The 20,218-nt window shown below is 38.4% G+C and overlaps 1 protein-coding gene across 1 annotated transcript in view; it reads left to right on the forward strand.

Annotated features, from left to right (window-relative positions):
• The window catches only part of Wdr49 (WD repeat domain 49), a 110,567-nt gene that overhangs the window by 19,095 nt on the left and 71,254 nt on the right, over positions 1–20,218 (forward strand). The window contains exons 3-6 of the mRNA XM_048345848.1: positions 1,908–2,084; positions 2,899–3,073; positions 11,643–11,810; positions 13,389–13,537. Coding sequence (XP_048201805.1) covers positions 1,908–2,084; positions 2,899–3,073; positions 11,643–11,810; positions 13,389–13,537 — 669 coding nt within the window. The remainder of the gene's footprint in view (positions 1–1,907; positions 2,085–2,898; positions 3,074–11,642; positions 11,811–13,388; positions 13,538–20,218) is intronic.

A 20,218-nucleotide genomic window follows, 5' to 3' on the forward strand; every position in this document is an offset into this window, starting at 1 on the left:
TAATCTCTTTATTAGAATACCATATATTGAATATATTATATATAGTATATACTATGTATACTATATATAATATATTGTATATATACTATATAATATATAGTATCTATATGGTGGGGAGAAGTCCTAAGGTTTGAACTCACAGCTTCATGCTTACTAGACAGATACTCTACTATTTGAGTCATGCTTCCAGCCTTTTTTGCTCTGATTACTTTTTTTTTTATTTTTTTGGCCAGTCCTGGGGCTTAGACTCAGGGACTGAGCACTGTCCCTGGCTTCTTCTTGCTCAAGGCTAGCACTCTGCCACTTGAGCCACAGCGCCACTTCTGGCCATTTTCTGTATATGTGGTGCTGGGGAATTGAACCCAGGGCCTCATGTATATGAGGCAAGCACTCTTGCCACTAGGCCATATCCCCAGCCCTGCTCTGATTACTTTTGAATAGAATCTCATTTTTTGTTCAACTTGGACTAGACAATAATTCTCCTATTAATACTTTCTGCTACAGCTGAGTGACAGATGTGTACCAGAACATCCTTGTTTTTCTGTTGATTCAGGGTCTTGTGGTATTTTTACTTAGAGTGGCCTCCAACTCCAATCCTCCTAATCTCTACCTCCTGAGTAGCTAGGATTATAGGCCTTGCTCATTTAGCTATTTAGTTATGGTTCCTTTTAGTTTTTCTCTCTAATGTAATTGTAATAGCTGAGTTAAAGTTTTTGTCTATCAAATCTAACAGGCAGAGTTTTATAAGGACAAGTTGCCCTTATTCATTTTTATGTTATTTAGTCATTTACCCTTTGTTACGGGGCTCGAGGGAGGGAATTCCCCATCACTCCAAGAGTCCACCACTCAGAGACAGTCTCACGCAAAAAAGATGGATTTATTGGGGAAGCAAAAAACGAATTGACTAGCCGGGGACGCTGCACAGACTCGGGAATTGAACTGCGACAGTGAAAAGTGGTCTGATGGGCCAGGACCACAGGTGCAGACTTGGGCGCTGACACTATGACCATGAGCAGTTCTCAAATTGGGGTTTATAAAGGTAAAAGTGAAGCACAGATATAAGGGCTTGACGCAGGGGGTAGAGCAAGCAACCAACAAGCAAGCATGGCACAGATATAAGACGTTGATGCAGGGGGCAGAGCGAGCAAGGAACAAGTTAAGCAAGCCATTTACAGAAGCAGAATTTTGGGGTCAGGTTGACCTAATCTACTCCCCCCAACATTTCCTACCATTTTTCCCTAATCAAGATGAAGTCAGCTGTACTCCCCACAACACTCTTTACAATGGACCTTTTATGATTTTATATAACTTAGAACAAGATAAGTTACACAATTCGTTAAAATCTTGATTTCTGTCAATGACTGCTTACTTCAGGAGACATTGTTAGTGAAGCTTTGGTGTGTCTGTGTGCTACTGTAGTTTTCTGTGTCCTCTTTGGAATATAGTTAGTCCTTTAGTATCCTGTGGCTGATAGATGCTGGTGGGTGTATAAAAGTAGAAATAAGGAAGAAATGATGTTAGACTACCTTGTTGAACATTTGTGTCACCCCTCCTATGCTTCTGTAATATATGATCAAGGACCCTCAATGGATGAGATCTGATTTCTTTTTTTTTTGGCCAGTCCTGGGCCTTGGACTCAGGGCCTGAGCACTGTCCCTGGCTTCTTACCGCTCAAGGCTAGCACTCTGCCACTTGAGCCACAGCGCCACTTCTGGCCGTTTTCTGTATATGTGGTGCTGGGGAATCGAACCCAGGGCCTCATGTATACGAGGCAAGCGCTCTCGCCACTAGGCCATATCCCCAGCCCGGAGATCTGATTTCTTAATTGTATTTGCATTCCTGCTTTGTATATTGAATCTACAAAATCCACTACAAATACCTCACAGTTTTCTCTTCTGCTGTTTTAGATAGCAGTAGCGTTTACAAGCAAAGAGATTTGTTTCTATGATTTACCATCCAAAGAAGACTTTCCCTGTCAATATAAAGTCCTAGGCCTAAAAGGAACACCGATATGCATGGATTATTGGTACGATCCTTTTGATGCCAATGAATCAATCCTGTCTTTTGGGGATATAACTGGGAAGGTAAGTGAGGGATGAGAAAAAAGGAACATTATGCATTTAGTCATCAAGCTGTAGCTCAACGTAGAAATTAAAATGCCACGAGTATGATGTCCTAGATTGTAGATTATATGGTCACAAATATTGGCCAGGAAAGAGATGGATTAGATGACAATTCATCTTCTTGCCTGTAAAAACAAATCTTCATTGTGTTTTTCTGTTCTGTGTATCATTTAGACAAAATGATTGGCTAATAATTTTCCATCATAGAATGCCTGCTCTATTAGGTTACAGTTTTAATAAAGGATTAATGTTAAATGGGGGTAAACATCTTTCAGAGCCCTTTCAAAGCAATTCTGATTTGCGTCTTAGAAGCTTTTAGTTCTACACAGCTAAGGAGTGCTTATCCCAGTGTCATTTAACATAGGGATGGAGGCCTGGGAGAGGGAAGTCGGAAAACCTAGATGCTGGGTGCCTGAGTCCTGCCCAATACACAAATCATTACTACTTACTGCATGACACTGGAAGATGCCAGAGACCTCTGAGGCAGTTTCAATGGAGTAATTTCCTTTTATAATTGAGAAAGCTCTTTGTCCTTACTCTTTTTGAGAGACAAGTCCATCTTAAAAGCTAGTAACAAGCTTGGTCATTGCTTCGCCAACTTTATAATTATTCTTTTTTTTTTTTTGCCAGAATTGCTCATATCCTTTTGATAATCATGAAGAAATTCTCATTCTTTTACTATCTATTCCTTCTTGGTCTTAATGAACACAGACTCCGTAAGATAATTACCCTACCTGTGTTTTGTTGTTGTTGTTATTGTTCCATGACTCTCAAGGTTCAAGCAATCGCTTTCACGGCAGCCTTGATTTCCCTGTTTGAACGGCCTGCAGGTGGCTGTGAAGTTGAGGAAGCCACGATGACCACGACCTGGGCAGAGCTCGTCTCTGGCTGTCACAAATGCTGCTATGTATTAGAACACACTCTTCATCATGGAGACTGGGTGCGGCAAGGTACTGAATTGGATCAGCATTTATATCCTTCGATGAAAATGTTTCCGCATACAATGTTTAAGTCTAGAAACTAGTGATTGATTCTCTGAATGTTTTGGCTTGGACTCTGCTGTACCTTTCATGTTGGCAGAAATTATGTCCAAAAACTTTCCTTTGAAAATTGATGCTTCATTCAACTAACTCAGGTGAACTGTGCACTCAAGAGCTCTCACAAGAAGGAAGAGGCTCATCAGAAAACCTGCTTAGCTTCACCCCAACTCTAATTGCAACTCTCATCATTGTGTGGGGTTCAAGACTGCTAATCACACAATTGAACTGGTTCTTTCAAAATATGTTTTGTTTTCTTCATGTTCTTCATACAGATACATTATTTAGAATGCTTTCAAATGAAATCATCTTAATTTTCATCCTCCCTTCCTACTTCTCTTCTCCTCTCCATCCTTCTGTGCTATGACTGAGTTCCTTTCACTTAGAGCACTTGAACATCCATGGTAATAAATTTTTACTGAAGCAAAGAATGGTAGTTGTAAAAGAGTAATGTCAAAGGAATAACTCAGTTTTAGGCATCAGAGTGTTAGCATACTGATTTAAAATAAGGCTCACCCTTCTGACTTAAAACTGAAGAAAAAATGATGTATTTTCATCTTCGTTAAGAGGGTTTGTGTTATCTTTTAATGTTAAAACAATTACATCTTGAAATGCTTTTAAAGTAGGTATAGCCATTTGGGGCAACAGTGGAGAGATATAAAGGTCTTGAACCTCAAAGAATTTTCATTATTAACAATTGTATCCATGTATGGGCAAATTTATTGGAAATTATAGACTGTGATTATTATAGCTATTAACCAATGGGTATAAAATTGCCCTAACAAACAAAACACATTGACCTTTTATTACATTGAAAGATGATATGTCACCTTTGTCTGACCAGGGCTGGTAGGAGATATAAAACACTTTAAAATGATAGCAAAAATCACTAATTACCATAGTAATTAATGGAGCTAGTAGTGCCAGGGAATTGAGATTCAGACACGAGCTTGTTTCTCCTCTGGGAGCCTTCCTAATTGATGGGAATTAGCTTTGGAAGAGAAGCCAGATTTTGTGTCTTGCTGGTTGTTGCTCTAATTCCCTGAATTTCCACCAGTCCTCCAGGCAAAATGAGGCAGCACTACTGAGCAGTGAGGAGGGATGCCTGTCCTGTCAGTACTGCCCTGCCTGAGCTCTCAGCGGTTCTTGTCCTGCAATTTCCATAGCTTCTTCTACGTATGGGTTCACACAGTTGTATCAGAAAGCTGTATCTGTGTGGTGTTTTGAAATGCACTAAATCAATTGAATTATCCTTTAAAAAGATATCATTACTAGTAGGTATTTATTTGTGTGTTTGTGTGTGTGTGTGCATGTGTGTGGTGGTGGTGGGGGTTGCTGGTTCTGGAGCTTGAACTGTCCCTAAGCTCTTGTGCTCAAGGCTAGTGCTCTACCATTTGAACCATCCACAGAACCACTTCCAGCTATTTAGTAGTTTGTTGGAGATAAGAGTCTAATGGAGTTTTCTGTAGGGGCTGGCTTTGAACTGGGATTCTCAGAGTACAGCCTCTTAAGTGGTTGGATGTTGTTTCTTTTCTTAGGTTCAAGACCAGAACTTGAACTCAGTACCTGATGCTTTCTCTCATTGCCTAGCACTCTACCAACTGAGTCACACCTCCAACCCTGGGCTTTAACATTTTTACGATTTGATTTTTTTTTCCCCTGGCAGTAGTAAAGATTCAACTTGCTAGATGAGAATTCTACTGCGTGAGCCAACTCTCCCACTGGTGAATTGTGATTTTTTTTAAAGTTGAAATAGATGCAATTATTCTTTTCTTTCTTCAATGAAATGGTGGTTGCTTCAAACTGCACAGAGCTCCATGGTTATGTCAGAAGATGGAACTCCAAGTTCCAAGTAAGAAATACATTGGAAACAGAATCTCCTTCAAATAAGAAAACATTATTTTCAACATACCATGTGAAACTGTACCCTTTTTTCCTCTCATATTCCTTTTCTGTGGTTTCACCCCTGCTATCACTGTATCTGATCTTAGTACCCTGGATACTGTATATACGTGTATTAGAACTAGGGAAGGGAAATGGAATACCAAAAATGAGAGACAAAGGATAAAAAGACAAACCATTCCAAAAGCATTGCTTACAAAACCATTTGGTGTTAACCAACTGTACAACTCATGGGGAGTGGGGTGGGCAGAGGGAAAGGGGGAGGGGAGAGGCAGGGGAAAAATGAGGGAAGAGGTAACAAGTTAGATAAGAAATGTACTCACTGCCTTACATATGAAACTGTGGCCTCTCTGTACTTCACCATAAGGAAGAAAAAAAGAAAAGACAGTGCTGTGCTAAATCATAAGACACTTCAAGTGAAATCCTTCCAAATTGAAAAATAAGAATTCTTAGAAGTGGCCTATTTTCTGTCCAGACACATCTTGTCTATTGGCAAATGTTGTAAGGTAACCTAATCCATCATACCCTAATTGTACTTAACAATATTACTAACAGTGTTTAGCAATCATCTTGCATTTCCAAGTCCTGTGCCCACACAGACTAATTGCTATGACACAAGATCAACTTTGACATGCCTATGGGTCAGATAGATTCCTTGATTGCTTTTTTTTTTTTCAATTTCTTCTTCTGGTGTGTGTGTGTGTGTGTGTGTGTGTGTGTGTGTGTGTGTGTGTGTGTGTGTGTGTTATATTTTTCATTTTTTTCTTATTTATTGTCAAAGTGCTGTACAGCGAGGTTACAGTTTCATACGTTTGGCCTTGGGTACATTTCTTGTACTGTTTGTTACCTCCTCCCTCATTCCTCCCCTCCCCCTATGAGTTGTTCAGTTGGTTTACACCAAATGGTTTGACTGCTTTTTAAAAAAATGACAATGTAACAGTAGAGTGAAATGGTGGAAAGCTAGCTTCTTAAAGAACAAATGTACTCTAGTTGTGTTTTTCCTTTCTTCTCAAAAATGCTGCATGCAGAATTGTAAAAATATTTCCCTTTGTAACCCCTAAGAGAATATTACAAGCAAATAGTAACTTTGTCCAGCTCTTCACTATCACTTACTTATCTCAATTCAGGAAGGGAAGGAAGTGCTTCTTTTTATCAGATAATTTTTTTTTTTGAGGAAATGGCTTTGCTCTCACCTTTTACTCAAGCATCTTCAGGAGCTGTAATGTTCTGCAATTTAATGAGAAACAAGTTATATCTTGGTTTAGATATAAAGTGAGAATTGTGGAAGCTCTGGTATCTAACACTGCTGACCCATAAATGTCACTTGGTAAAACTTGCAGATTCAAATCTCAAAGCAATGCTTTGAACACACCAGAACACAACGATCTTTTATATATGTCTGAATAGCTTCCAAACTAAAGGTATTAGTTGGATACAATGGGGAAAACTTTTAGGGTAGAAGTATTTTTTGGTTATTCTATAATTTTATTAAACAATTTTCATGAATTTGAAGATATACCATGATATAATGGTGTATACTTTCGATGTTATGATACTGACTTACAGTGTGTGAAGTGATAATAATCCATCATATTTCTGCAAACCAAAGTTTATTCAGTGAGATTACTTCCTGAATAGAAGTATATATCAGAACCTACACTTTTGGTAATTCTAGTAAAGCTATAGTAGCAACAGATGATCTTATGTCCCTGAAAATATTCCCTAAAGAAGCTTAAAAACCTAACTTTATTTTTTGTCAGTTGTGGGCCTTGAACTCGGGGCCTAGACACTGTCCCTCTTTGTGCTCAAGACTAGTGCTCTGCTATTTGAGCCCAAGTTCCACTTCCAGTTTTTGAGTGGTTAATTGGAGATAAGGGTGTCAAGGGAACCTTTCTGCCTGGGTTGGCTTTGAACCACGATCCTTAGATCTCAGCCTCCTGAGTAGCAAGGATTACAGGCATGAGCCACTGGCACTCAGCAAAACCCTAAGTTTTGTAGGATCTCATTCTTTCCTGGGCCTGTTCCTCTTCCTTCTTCCCTTCCTTCCTCCCTTCTTGCTTCGCTCCCTGCCCCCCCCCCCCACCTTCTTCCTTTCTTTCCATCTCTTCCCTAGAAAGAAAGAAGGGAGATGGAGAAATGGATGGAGAGGAAATGAGGAGATAAGAATACATTCCCAGGCACCAATAGAACTGTGAAGGAATCAAGAAAGGAAAAAAACTGGATATGGAGTAGGGGATTGGTGTAGGATTGAAGGCATGTGGTGCAGAAATGGAGCTGGCAATAGGCTGAATTCCATACCCGATCCTTGCATGCACATGGCAGCGTGGTGTTTTTAGGAAAAGAAGATGAGGCAGTACTGAGAAGGAACACTCACAGCCAAAGAGAACAGGGACCAATCTCATCTCCACTTGCAATTAGCCATGTGCCCTTGGGCAGACTGGATTCTGGAATGTCTATCTTTTCATCAGTAAACTCCAGATAGGATAATTTACCCAGCAAAGGAGATTATTACAGAGTGAGAGCTCCAGCCACGCAACCTGGTACAGAAGAGAGAGCTCATAATGATAAAAAGTAATCCCTAGGTCAAGTGGGAATTACATGATGGGGAATGAGTAAGTCATATCAGAGAGGGGGACCATTCGGCTCGTTGGCAAGCCTTCTGCAGCTCATAACAACCTTCACATTGACCCGCATACCGGACAATCTGTGAGGCAATGTGGCTTTGGCTCCCTTTTTCAAAGTTCATCTTTCTCAGACTCTTTATCCTTGAATAAATTGCTTTCTGGCACTAAGAGAGTTCTAGCATCTAAGGCCAGCTTCCCTCATTCACATAAGAAACAGAAGCTAAAAAGAAAACCCCCAAATGGGTATCACCCAGAGGTATGAATTATTATTATTATTGAAACTTAAATAATTATTCAAGAAAACAGGTAGAGAACGATTTCCCAATCCAAACTCGCCTGGAAGTCATAAGTTCATCACCTAAGTTCGTTAGATCTGTCATGATTGGGCTTTATGAATAGTAATGGGGATGTTCTTTAAATCTTTCTATTTTATATGAAATCTTGTGTGTGCATATCTTCTGGTGGAGAGAGGCTATATCATTCGTCAGATTGCCAAAGTGGTGGCCTGTGAAAATTTGAGAACTATAGACCAGTCCTGTGGCAATTACAATGGTATGGCTACTCGATACTCTATCTATGGCATGGATTCTATCACCTTGTTACTGTGTGTGTGTGTGTGTGTGTGTGTGTGTGTGTGTGTGTGTGTGTGTGTGTTGAATTGGTGATAGAAGTCTCACAGCTTTTCCTGCTTGGGTTGGTTTTGAACTACAATCCTCAGATTTCAGTCTCCTGAGTAGCTGGGATTACAGATGTGAGTCAACAGAGCCTGGCTTGCCTCATTACTTTTAAGTATAGCTCCCAGGAAGTTTCTAAGCAGCAATGTGTGAACAGGTAAAAATCTCAGGTTAACTGAGAGCAGGTGAGTGGGTGATTGGTGCACAATACTAAAACTGCAGAAGTTCTGTTCTGATTGACAAGAGATTGTGTCTTGTCTTCTGTGTTTGTATTCAGGTTTTGTCCATAACTAACTTATAGATCTCGGATCTGTAAAATAATATATTGTGTGACATCCCAGCAAACTCAGAGGTGATCTCAGGACTCACCATATGAGTTTGTGACAATCATTTGCTGCCTTTGGCACAATCTGGGACCTGTGGGTGAGACTTATTCACAAGATAAAGAAGTAGATTACTTCACTTTTCAACTCTCAATGATGGACTTTTCATTTTGATTCATACCCTGGAGTTTTGTCATGACTTCTCATCTACTGAAATGCCATTTTTAAAAAAGAAGTTTTAATAATTAATTCTTTTTAAGTAATTGCAGAAAAGGGATTCAATTCGAATGCTGTAATTTTATTTCCAACACTCTGAAACCTACCCAGATTGTTTCTTTTTCTGATTCCTGTTGTACTTTCTGTATGATTCCATGTATGACTCTACACACGCTAAAATAGCCTCTTGTCGTTTTGTTTATGCATCTTTTCTATCAAGTTTGGAGCAGTATGATTATGACTGTATCTATTTGTTTTCTTCTTTTTTTTTAACTGCAAAAGAGACACAGTGATTCCCAATAAGGCTTTGAAGATGGGATGACAATTTTTAACAGAGAATATCAGTAGATGTCAGACTGAATAGTTTCAGTCTTGTTAACGTAGTTATAAATTGGTCCTCTTAAGACATTTATTTTCTTGGGAGGTAGGAATGAAATATGTTAAAGTAAGTAGTTCACACACCAATACCAGATATTGGATGAGTAAATCCTAGTTGCTTTTATAAACAACCCAATAGACTTTGTCAGAGTGAAAGGAATGTATTGAGCTATCCTTCTGCTTCTCAGAATTTCCTTAGCATTAGTAATTATTTGGAATTTGTATATGCATATGTATATATGTGATATGAGTACATGTATATGCACATATATACCAATAAAGTCCATCAAAATACCAAAATAATAAAACTAGATGCTTTAAAAACTTTAAGTACTTTTGCCTAAAGGTCCCCATCTTAGTTTGTTCAAGCTGCTATAACAAAATGAACTAGGTAGCTTGTAAATAACAGAAACTTATTTTCACTGTTGCTTAAGCAGGGAAGTCCAAGATTATAGTGCTAGCAGATTCACTGTTGAGTGAGGGCTTTTTCCTGATTCATCAATGTTTCCTTCTAGTTGTGTCCTTAAGAACAGTGGAAGGGACAAGGAATCTACCTCTCTATCACCTCTTTGTGTGTATGTGCTGGAACTGGATGCTAGACTAAGAGCCTTGGTGTCTACCAATTGATTCACAGCTGTGCTTTCAGGTTTTAGTGGTTAATTGGAGATGAGGCCCATAGACTTTCTCTCCCTGAGCTGGCTTTGCACCATGTTCCTGGGACTTCAGCCTCCTGAGTAGTGAGGGTTAACAGCATCACACTGAGTCCTAGCCTCAAACCTCTTTCATGAGAGCACTAATTCTGTTCTTGAGTATTCTTCTCTTACAACCTAATTATCTCATCTCTTATAATGATTATCTGGAAGGTTAGTAGCTCAACATATAAATTTGAGAGAATATAAACATTCAACCACAGCCGTGCCTATTCAGGATCTATTTTCAAACTGGCTATCCACAAGTTAGTCTATCATTTCCATTCCAATCAGTAATACATGTATTATTATATTCAGTTGGAATGGATAGTAAAGTAAAAATACTACAGTGAGAGGACAGGAGACTCCTATGTTGGAGAAAGAATATATTATTATTCAGAGAAGAGCAAGCAGCATAAGGATTGGCATATTTGTTTCAGTTCCCCTGGCCCTAAGTCCATAAAGGCAACAAAAATGGATCTAAATGAATGCCTACACATGAATATACTGCAATATAGCAGAGATGCTCCCTGAACACAGAGAGATCTGGATTGTTTATATTTTACAGGATTCATGCCACCTCCTTTTGCATCAGAGTGAACTACTGTCCTATGACTCTGGGCCTGTACTTTGCCTCAAAGGGGAGAGAGTGGCTACACTTTGAGGTTGTTTGCTTTGCAAACATCTCTGAGGAGAGAATTTGAAAAAAAGTGGATTGCTATGTGCAGAATTTCTCATTAGCCACTAAGGTTTATCTTCGAAGGCAACTGTGGATTCTTTATGATAACTGGACAGGAATACTTCTAAGAGACATTCTATTAAAACAACTAATTTTGAAGCTTTCCAGAGTGACAGAAATCTTTCTTGGGAGAAAGAAGCAATTTGATCTCGAGGTCAAGTCCAAAAGCGTTCAACTTTGAGCCAAAATGATTATCTGAGCAAAATGCACAGAAAAAATCTTCATGTAAGTGGAGCGCTGGTCAAGAGACAGCTATTTGCCTTTCAAGACTTGTGGTTCTGACAGGAAAAGGATGGCTCTCATGATAAAAGGCAGTGGAGCCACTATCTTTCCTTGGAAAATAGGATTTTACTTGCACTGGGTCACTGGGGGGAAAACAAAAACAAACAAACAAACACAAACAGCCACCCTGACCTAAGTTTCTAGCTGTGCTTTAGGGGGTTGGCAAGGTTGAATCTCACTCTTTTACTCTCAAGCATTCTGGAGCTGTCAAGATTTAAATAATCTGTCCATTTGAGCATAAACTTGAACTTTGGGGAGCAGCAGATGGTTGCTAAGCTTGTGTCTGCCTGTTCCATGCCCAGAAGGAAGAACACAGAAATTTGGTCAATCGCTCATTTTTTTGTCTCCAGAATCCCATATGATTACTGTGATTTATATTGTTTCTTACCATGTGCCCTATAAAAGTAATTTAAGGTATCCCTAGAGTGGGAGGAAAGTCAGAATGTAGAATTTGCTGTAATTTCTCACTGTAAATTTGTTGTTAGGTACCGAGAAAGGGAAGAGTGAATTGTTTTCTGAGTGTTGTGATATATCATCATAATCTGAGTTTAATTTTTTAGCAGTGCCTGTTTAAATATTTCTATTTTACCAATATCTTGTGAACAAGCAACTGAAGAGTGTTTTCCTCTTTGTGAATGTGTTTATCTCTTTCTAGTTACTTACAGTGCGTCATTGGATGCTATCATTTCCTGCACAACCACTGGTACAAACAGCGTGGTGCTGGCTTGGAGAGAGAAATCAAAAAAGCATCTTAAAATGACATCCTTCAACATTGCCCAGGGCGTTCATGGTTTTGATTACCACTCTCGGCTCAATTTAATTGGTATGTAAAATAAATCATGATAACGACGAGGGCCTCATAAATTGTCTAGGAGGCAGATTTGTATTCATGGAGCCTCTCTACCTTGTTGCTTTACTGCCACTGAGACCAATATGAGCAGCTCATATTTTATTGCCTGCGAATGCCTGATAATGATGCAGTGCATGCAAGAGACATTGGGGTGAAAATATGAGAAAGGACCCCAAAGCGTTTTAATTTACAATGAATGGGGGATGTGAAGTGACATAGAAAAAAGATGGTTAGTGCAGTGTCTTCCATTGTGTCATCTTTCTACCATCACCAAATGTTCTGCCCTAATATATCATTTTCATGGTCATAACTACTGCTGCTGCTACTAATAAACACAACACACACACACAGACACACGAAGTACAAAATATAGGAAAACATTCAATTGCCTTTCAGAATGCACTCAATAATGTTTCTGACTACCCTATCTTTAGTGTATAAAGAAAAGTTATGCAGAGGCAAAAAGAGTATATATCTTTGCTGAGGAAATATCAATGTGATCAGGCCAGTAAATACTTCCATGGAGTATCTGGACATTCTGGAGATTGTTAACTTTTATGTGTATGCATGTGTATATGTGGACACATACACAAGCACACAAGAAGTGTGTGATTGGGACATTAAGGGAGCCGTTACAGAGAACACAGGTGGCCTGCAGGTATGCGATTACCCACATTCCACAGCAACCATTCACATGAAGCGTCTGGCTACTTGCTGAAAGGATGGATTGCCGAAATTCCCAACAATCATAGCTGTCTGTTAGCATTTTCAAAGAATTTGAATATAGGCTCAGAAATGTGCAACACCAATTTCCAAGGAGCCCCATGGGTTTATTAGAGATGGGTAGAGAGGTGGGTGAATCAATTGGGCAGGAGACTCAAACAGCCACAATTTAATGGAATGAGAACTCATCCAATCCCTGAAAACCAGTCACCATTTGTATTTGCTACCATGCCAGAAAAGTAAGTGCAAATGATCTCAGCTCTATAGTCAGTCCTAACCCAGGGAAAACCAGAAGAAAAATGCTGCATCCAGGAAGAATAGATGTCTTACTCTTAAAGTGCTTCCTGAGTATCACCAAGTTTGATTAAAGCATCCACCACTAATACAGGAGGACAAAAGTATATTTGTGATCATTGTGCTCGCTTGACTACTGAAATGGTGGTGAAAATAATTTGTTCCTCATATATTTTAAATTAAATCTGTAAATTGTCAATATTATTTCACATCACCTTATTCCACCACTATCTACGTTCCTAGGCTGTGCTTTCTGGAGAGAGGAAGGGTCTCATGCCCTCTTGAGCTGATATTTTGTTCCCAAAGGAGACCCATGGTTTTCCTTCCAGCTCATGCCCATGCCCCTAGGCCAACCCCGTTTTTTTTTTTTTTCTACTCTGTTCATGGGTTAGAGCTCATATATTTTCTTAGCCTACTTTAGTGGGCAATGCAAGATCTTTCTTCCTTTGAGAGAGGGTGCATTAGTGTTCAGCAGAAGGCATTTATCAACTTATGGACATTAAAATCCAGTTTTCCTTTCTTCGTTCTGGTTAGCAACTGCTGGCATTAACAATAAAGTTTGCCTTTGGAATCCTTATGTCGTCTCTAAACCAGTTGGGGAACTCCGGGGTCACTCAGCCAGTGTAATAGCTGTCCAATTCTTTGCTGAAAGAAAACAACTTTTCAGCTTTTCCAGAGATAAAGTAAGTAACATTATGTATTTAATTTCTTTACTTCTGTCTCTCTACTTCTGACTGAGCTCTACTGTGGTTCTTGAATTTCCTTAAGAGAGGATGTCAACATATACTGGTTAATGACATTGTTGTAGAAATCTATATTTAGGAAAAGGGTTGATAGGTGATTACTTAATAATGGTCTTGAGCAAGTGGACAAAATATTTCATTAAATTTTTGTTCAAACTACTTATCAATGGATTTAGGCCTTTCCCTTTTTCTTTTTGGTATTGGTCCTGAGGTTTATACTCAGTGCCTGAGCACTGTCCCTGGGTGCTGTTGCTCAAGGCTAGCACTCGAGCACTTGAGTCTATAGCTCCACCTTTGGTTTTCTGGAGATTAATTGGAGATAAGAACCTTATGGATTTTCTTGCCTAGGCTAGCTTTAAGCCAAGATATTCAGATATCAGATTGCTGAGTAGCCAGGATTACAGGTGTGAGCACTGGTGCTTGTCAGATGTAATCCTTTCGATTGGTCTCTTGATGTGTCACATCTTAGGAGTCCAAAGTTCTCACTAATTCAGTAAGAAACACTGTACATGTGGTTATGGGCTTGTTTTTTTGGTAGATAATAAACAGCACAGCTTTCTGTTAGATATTATGGTTTTATATATATATATATATATATATATTTTTTTTTTGGCCAGTCCTGGGCCTTGGACTCAGGGCCTGACTGAGCACTGTCCCTGGCCTCTTCTTGCTCAAGGCTAGCACTCTGCCACTTGAGCCACAGTGCCCCCTCTGGCCGTTTTCCATATATGTGGTGCTGGGGAATTGAACTGAGAGCTTCATGTGTAGGAGGCAAGCACTCTTGCCACTAGGCCATACTCCCAGCCCATGGTTTGATATTTTTGAGACTCATTGAGTTAGAAATCTACTGTAATGTGATGAATATGAAGTACATTTTAATTAAAGTTATCTGTCTATTTCTCATTGGTAATATTGATGGGATTTTTTTTTGTTTGCATTTTACAGTGTTGGGTTTCAATCTAGGGCCTTGTACATTCTAAGCAGGTACTCACTCTATCACCCAGCCTTTGATGACAAATTTTGAATATTTTTCAACTATATGATGCTAGAACCAAACAAGCTAAGTTGAATTTTCAGCATACAACATTAGGAAGATTTCTTAAATCTCTTTAAGTCTTTTTTGTTTCTGTAAGATATCCCTTTTACATAATTTTTTACTTAAACATCCAGTTACAGCTATGATAGATATTAAGAAATTTGGTTATTGAAGATAAAGGTGGTTAATAAGCTTATTGAGGAGAAACCAGTGGAGCTTAGTAAAAATAGAACAAAAATCTGAATTTTTATTCTATGCTGAAGTAGCATAAGTATTATAGAAACAATACTCAAGTTAGAAATTCATCTTCAAGTCCTTAGCCATTAACCAACCTAAAAATACATACAAATTTACTTATTTTTTATTTTACCTATCATGTAACTATTTCCCTTAAATTTTACTAACCAATAGCTAATTCCTGTTGATTTGACTATTGACTGACCAACATTAGTTTCACCTGTACGTTTCAGTTGCCTCTGCTCTAACAATCATGTCTCTCCCTCAACACATATTGTATGTATTTCCTAACATGTTTCCTTAATATCAAATTGTTTGTCTCCCAGCTACCCTCCATTTTTTTTTTTTACTAGTTAAGTAACCTGTTGGAAGAACTCTGTAATCCCTGTTCTCTGTCATCCTTTGAACTATCAACAAAAATCCTCAACTTTCATGCAAAGCCCTACTCTTATGTATCAGGCTGTTTCCCTTCATTTTCTTTCACTCATGTAATGTTTGCAGGCTGGATCACATGATGGGCTGTTCCCAACATTCACGTAATGTTGTCAGGTTGGGTCACGTGATGGGCTGTTCCCACCAGCCATTCATAGCTCTAGAGCATCCTGTTCCTCCTGCCTTCAGTTCCCTGACTTTTCTTATCTGACAGAGGCCTATGTATCTTCCAGTCTTTGGACTTTTGGGAGAGGCTCGTGCCTCTTGGTGAACCCTTCACATCTAAATACCTTGGGTTCATTCAGCGATCACTGCTTGACACCTTGAAGTGAGGACAAATTGCTGTGCCCCTGAAGTAGCAAAGCAACTGCAAAGGAAATGGTTTGTGATTTGGATTTAGTTGTTCTACTTTTTGAGGTCTCATCACTGTTTTCTAACTTCAGTGGTTGACCCTAACCTAATGTGAACTGTTGGCTCAAGCAATGTAGAAGCATATAGTTTCTTTCACTAGATTTTGATTGCTTGAGCACGAAGATTTTTGTTTTGTTTTGCTGCAATCAATCATTTCTGTTTTCCCTAGACCTAAAAAATATGTTTAACACATGTTGAAGATAATCTATGAAATAGTAAAGTTGTTAAGTAAATAGTTTAGCTGTTAAGTAAATATTCACAAGTTACGGAGTTTAAACATACAACATCATCAATAAATAATCAATAAGTAATTATGAAGTCAGTGAGTCCTTACCACAAATAAGCATAATATAAATGTCTGATGTTGTATCATTATTACCTTTGAAAGGTTTTAAAAAATAACTTCAAAGAGAGAAAAGCCAAGTCCTGAGAGTTATAAATGATCATGTACAACTTTCATTCATGTTAAGCCTACCGAGACTCTTTTAAGGGCAGTTTTGTTGTCAGTCTCTATTTTGACTTCTCAACCATCACATCACAGTAAAGTTTGCCATGCTGTCTATTACATTATCCTGGGTGCATTTCATTTTGATAAATGGAATGGATGATAATCTCAGTTCTTACGTCTGAAGCAAACAACAATGCTTTCTGCTATCATTCTGCTGATTGCCATAAAATTCTTTCTGGATATTTTATAGAACTGGAGCTCAGCCAGAGAATAAGGAGAATGAAAAAGCATTTTTTTCTTGTGGTTGTTGTTTTCCAAAGAGCCTTTGATTGAATCACATTTTGTTCAATGAGTTATTAAATTAAATGATTTGTAGACCAGAGAAAGATCTCAATAATTTCCTCTGAAAATGACCCAAGGCTTAAGTTCTGTTAAGGAAGATTGTACCATTGATGTTTCCCAGTGATGATTGAATAATAATTTTATTCCTTTAGAATTTGTCATCAAACTACATAATAGCCCAGTTGCACTTTGCTTTGGCCTCCAAACTAGTTTCTTTGAAAACAGCAGTCAGTCTGGCAAGGCCCTGCTGGGAGCCAGTAATTTGGTCATTTGGAGGAACTACCAGGGGAGAAAAAGGATTTTCAAGGCCTTGGAGAAAATTTCTCTGCTGGGGGCCAACACTGAGCTGAATTCAGCTTTTCTAGTGTGCATAACTATTCTCTCCTGGGCTACTAATCCTGATTTGGCCACTAGAATTGGATTGGTTTGTAAGTTAATACTTTGCTTGAGCTCTGAGTTTTTCCCCCCAGAGCCTGGCATCTGTCTTCTAGAACTAAAGTTGGCAGGGAAAACAGGCAATTGTGTCTGTGACTACAACGTATCTATTTGTCTTCTTTTCTCTTCTTTATGCTACTCCCCCCATCTTCTAGCTATTCATTGATTAAAGGAGCTTAACTTGCAAAAAGTAATGAGTTAATTCCCTCTGGTAAAAATTATAAGCAAGGAGAAGGCATGTTGAGCAAATATATCCTTTTCTTGTTTCTCCTTCAAATCAGTTTTTCTCTAAGAAATAAGCACTACCAACACTTGGATTAGATCAAGTATGTTATTTCATACTTCATGCATTATTTTAATGTTAATAATAATGTTAATATTAATAATGTGAGTATGTTGTTATACCACATTACCTCATTTATGTGTGCAAATACTTATTAGTTTATCTGGAAATAGTATCAAATAAAATACATTTTTATCTTTCCCTAAACAAATATCTCTTGGAGATTAATTCTTTTTTAAATTTAACTTCTTTTTTATGAACTTCAAAACATTGTAAAGGGGTCATAATTTAATGTGCTCATATGTAAGTGTCCAGTGCTTCCTTATCAGGGGCTCGATGACTTTTCTACCTGATCTGGCTTGAAACCGTGATTCTCCATGTCTCAGCTTCTGGAGTAGCTGGAATGACATGTGTGAGTCACATCTCCAGCGTAGTTATATGCTTGTTTAATAATTCCTTTATGTGCAGTCTTTGATGATATAACCCTGATATTTGCAATTCTGGCCATTTTACCTGTGATTAACTTGTTGTCTTTTTGTATGCTTGATTATTGCCACCACATTTTCTACAGTTGGCAATCTCAAGGCATGTTTAGGAACTGAATGAGATGCTTTCTTGCAGAGAACATAGTGATTGTCTCTGCACGGAGAAAAAGTAGAAAATGCCTGACTTGGGTTCCTGCCTGGCCCTCAGGTATTCAGGCAGCTTTCCTTGTGTTCTCTTCATTTATGTCTACTCTTTACTGTATCTTAGACATGTTCCTTTTTCTCTGTTATTTCTTTTGGTTGTATGGAGATAACATTCACTCTCTGAAAGCCTCAGTAGCCAAGAGAAATTATGGCTCAGAGCTTTTTCTTGAAGCAGGAAAGCCTATTGCAAAATCCTTGCTTTCAGTGATCACTGAATCACATTTCCTTTTTCTAGCTATTGTTGATAGTTTCTTTCAAAAGTGGTTGCTATAAATCTTTAGTCAAAAGAATTTTAAATTAAAATTTCAGTTCAAAGGGAAACTGGTCTTTGAAGAGCAGAGTGAGAAAAACTTGGCTTTAGAGATGGGGAAATTTTGGTTACTATTTTCAATGTTAAGTGAAGAATGATAATGACAAAAGAATCAGTTTAATTGAAAATTGGAAACTCATCAAATGAACTTTCATTTGGAAAACAACCAGGAATCTGAAATAAAATGTTGGCATTAGTTACATTGCTTGCCAGTTTTGGAGTGAGCAGTGAGATGTGCTAGGGAATATTTTGGTTGTTTGAAGTTGTCAAGGATAGAGCATACAACAGATAGATAATAGGAAACCAAGTCCCAGAGTTGTGTGTCTTCTCTCATTTCTGTTGAAGATAACTAGAAGAGAGTGTGAAAAAGAGACAGTAGATAGGTGACAAATAGAAAGACAGACAGATATATAGGTGACAGATTGTGAGAGAGGGAAAAAGACAGAAAGGAGAAAGAGAGAAAAAGTAGAAAGATAGATCTACGTTGATGATAGATTGTAGATAGATAGATACATACATACGTGTGTGTGTGTGTGTGCACCTGTGTGTGTGTGTTTGAGAGAGAGAGGGGGAGAAACAGAGAGACAGAGAGACAGAGAGAGAGGGAGAGAGAATATAGGCACTAAGGTTACATTTAAAGATGAAAAGCAGGCTGGGAATATGGCCTAGTGGTAGAGTGCTTGCCTCGTGTACATGAAGCCCTGGGTTCGATTCCTCAGTACCACATATACAGAAAAAGCCAGAAGTGGTGTGGTTCAAGTGGTAGATTGCTAGCCTTGAGCAAAAAGAAGCCATGGACAGTGCTCAAGCCTTGAGTTCAAGGCCCAGGACTGGCAAAAATTTAAAAAAACACAATAAAGATGAAAAGTACAGTGAACAATTTTAATTTCTTACTATCATTCTAAAGTTTTACTTTATTCCCGAGAGGCAAGTTCTTGAAGAATAAAAGCTGTTATACGATTAAGGAAAATATTAGCTGACATATTCACTGGAAAAAGTCTGCAAGTATGTATCATGTCAAACAAAATTACCTTTAAGTATTCAGTGATTGTGCTTTTGAGGATTTGGGGAGGCTTAAATTCTTAATAAATACAACTTTTTAATACATAAAGATACATATATATATATACATACACACACACACACACACACACACACACACATATATATATATATATGCCCCCAGTTCCTGTTTTCCTATTATCTGCATTCAGCTATCTATTTGTGTGGGTTATTCCTGGAGGTCTGGGCTAAGTTCTGCATCTTCAAATTCCCCTGGGAGTTCACATTCGAGCCCTCTGCTTTTGTTACTCTTCTTTTATATCTGTCCTTTATATAGTGTTATTAGTAAGTGTCTGATGAAACTGAACAAACTTCTTTTCAATCAAGTCATTTGAGTCTATTTTCCATTTTGCTTTCACTTTTCTGCCATTGTTAGGAAACTTATCAGTATACTTGGAATTAAATTTCACATTACAAGCAGGTAAATAAAGCTGACATATTTTTCAAAACTGCACAGAAAACAGGTTCTCCATCCACCCACCCATCCATCCATCCATCCATCTATACATCCATGTACCTGCGTATCCATAAGCTTACGTACTTGTGAATGTAATATTGGTAGTGCCAAAGAAAAGATGCATTTTCTTAGGAAGGTTTTTTTCTGCTGTATGAGTTGCAGTGCTGGTGTTGGTGTTTGGCAGGGATCTGGGGATGCCTAGCAGGGCCAGCACGCATGCACAGGGCGCTCTCCTACATCCTAAGCCTGTCCTAACTGTGCACCTTCTTCACACCATTTGAGTTGTTGTCATATTGGAATATTGAGAGAATGGATTGAGCAGTTTTCCCCCATTCTAGACTGATTTTCAGTGCCCAGGATAGAGGATAGAAACTGGTTGGAAAAAGTGAGTGTAGTTATCTAGTTTAAAGCCAAGCCAAATTATATTACTAATTAAGGGGATGAATTTCTTGTTCAAGGTTATTATCATTGACCTTCAA

This window comes from Perognathus longimembris, chromosome 5, assembly GCF_023159225.1.
Source record: "Perognathus longimembris pacificus isolate PPM17 chromosome 5, ASM2315922v1, whole genome shotgun sequence".
Classification (NCBI taxonomy): Eukaryota; Metazoa; Chordata; class Mammalia; order Rodentia; family Heteromyidae; genus Perognathus; species Perognathus longimembris.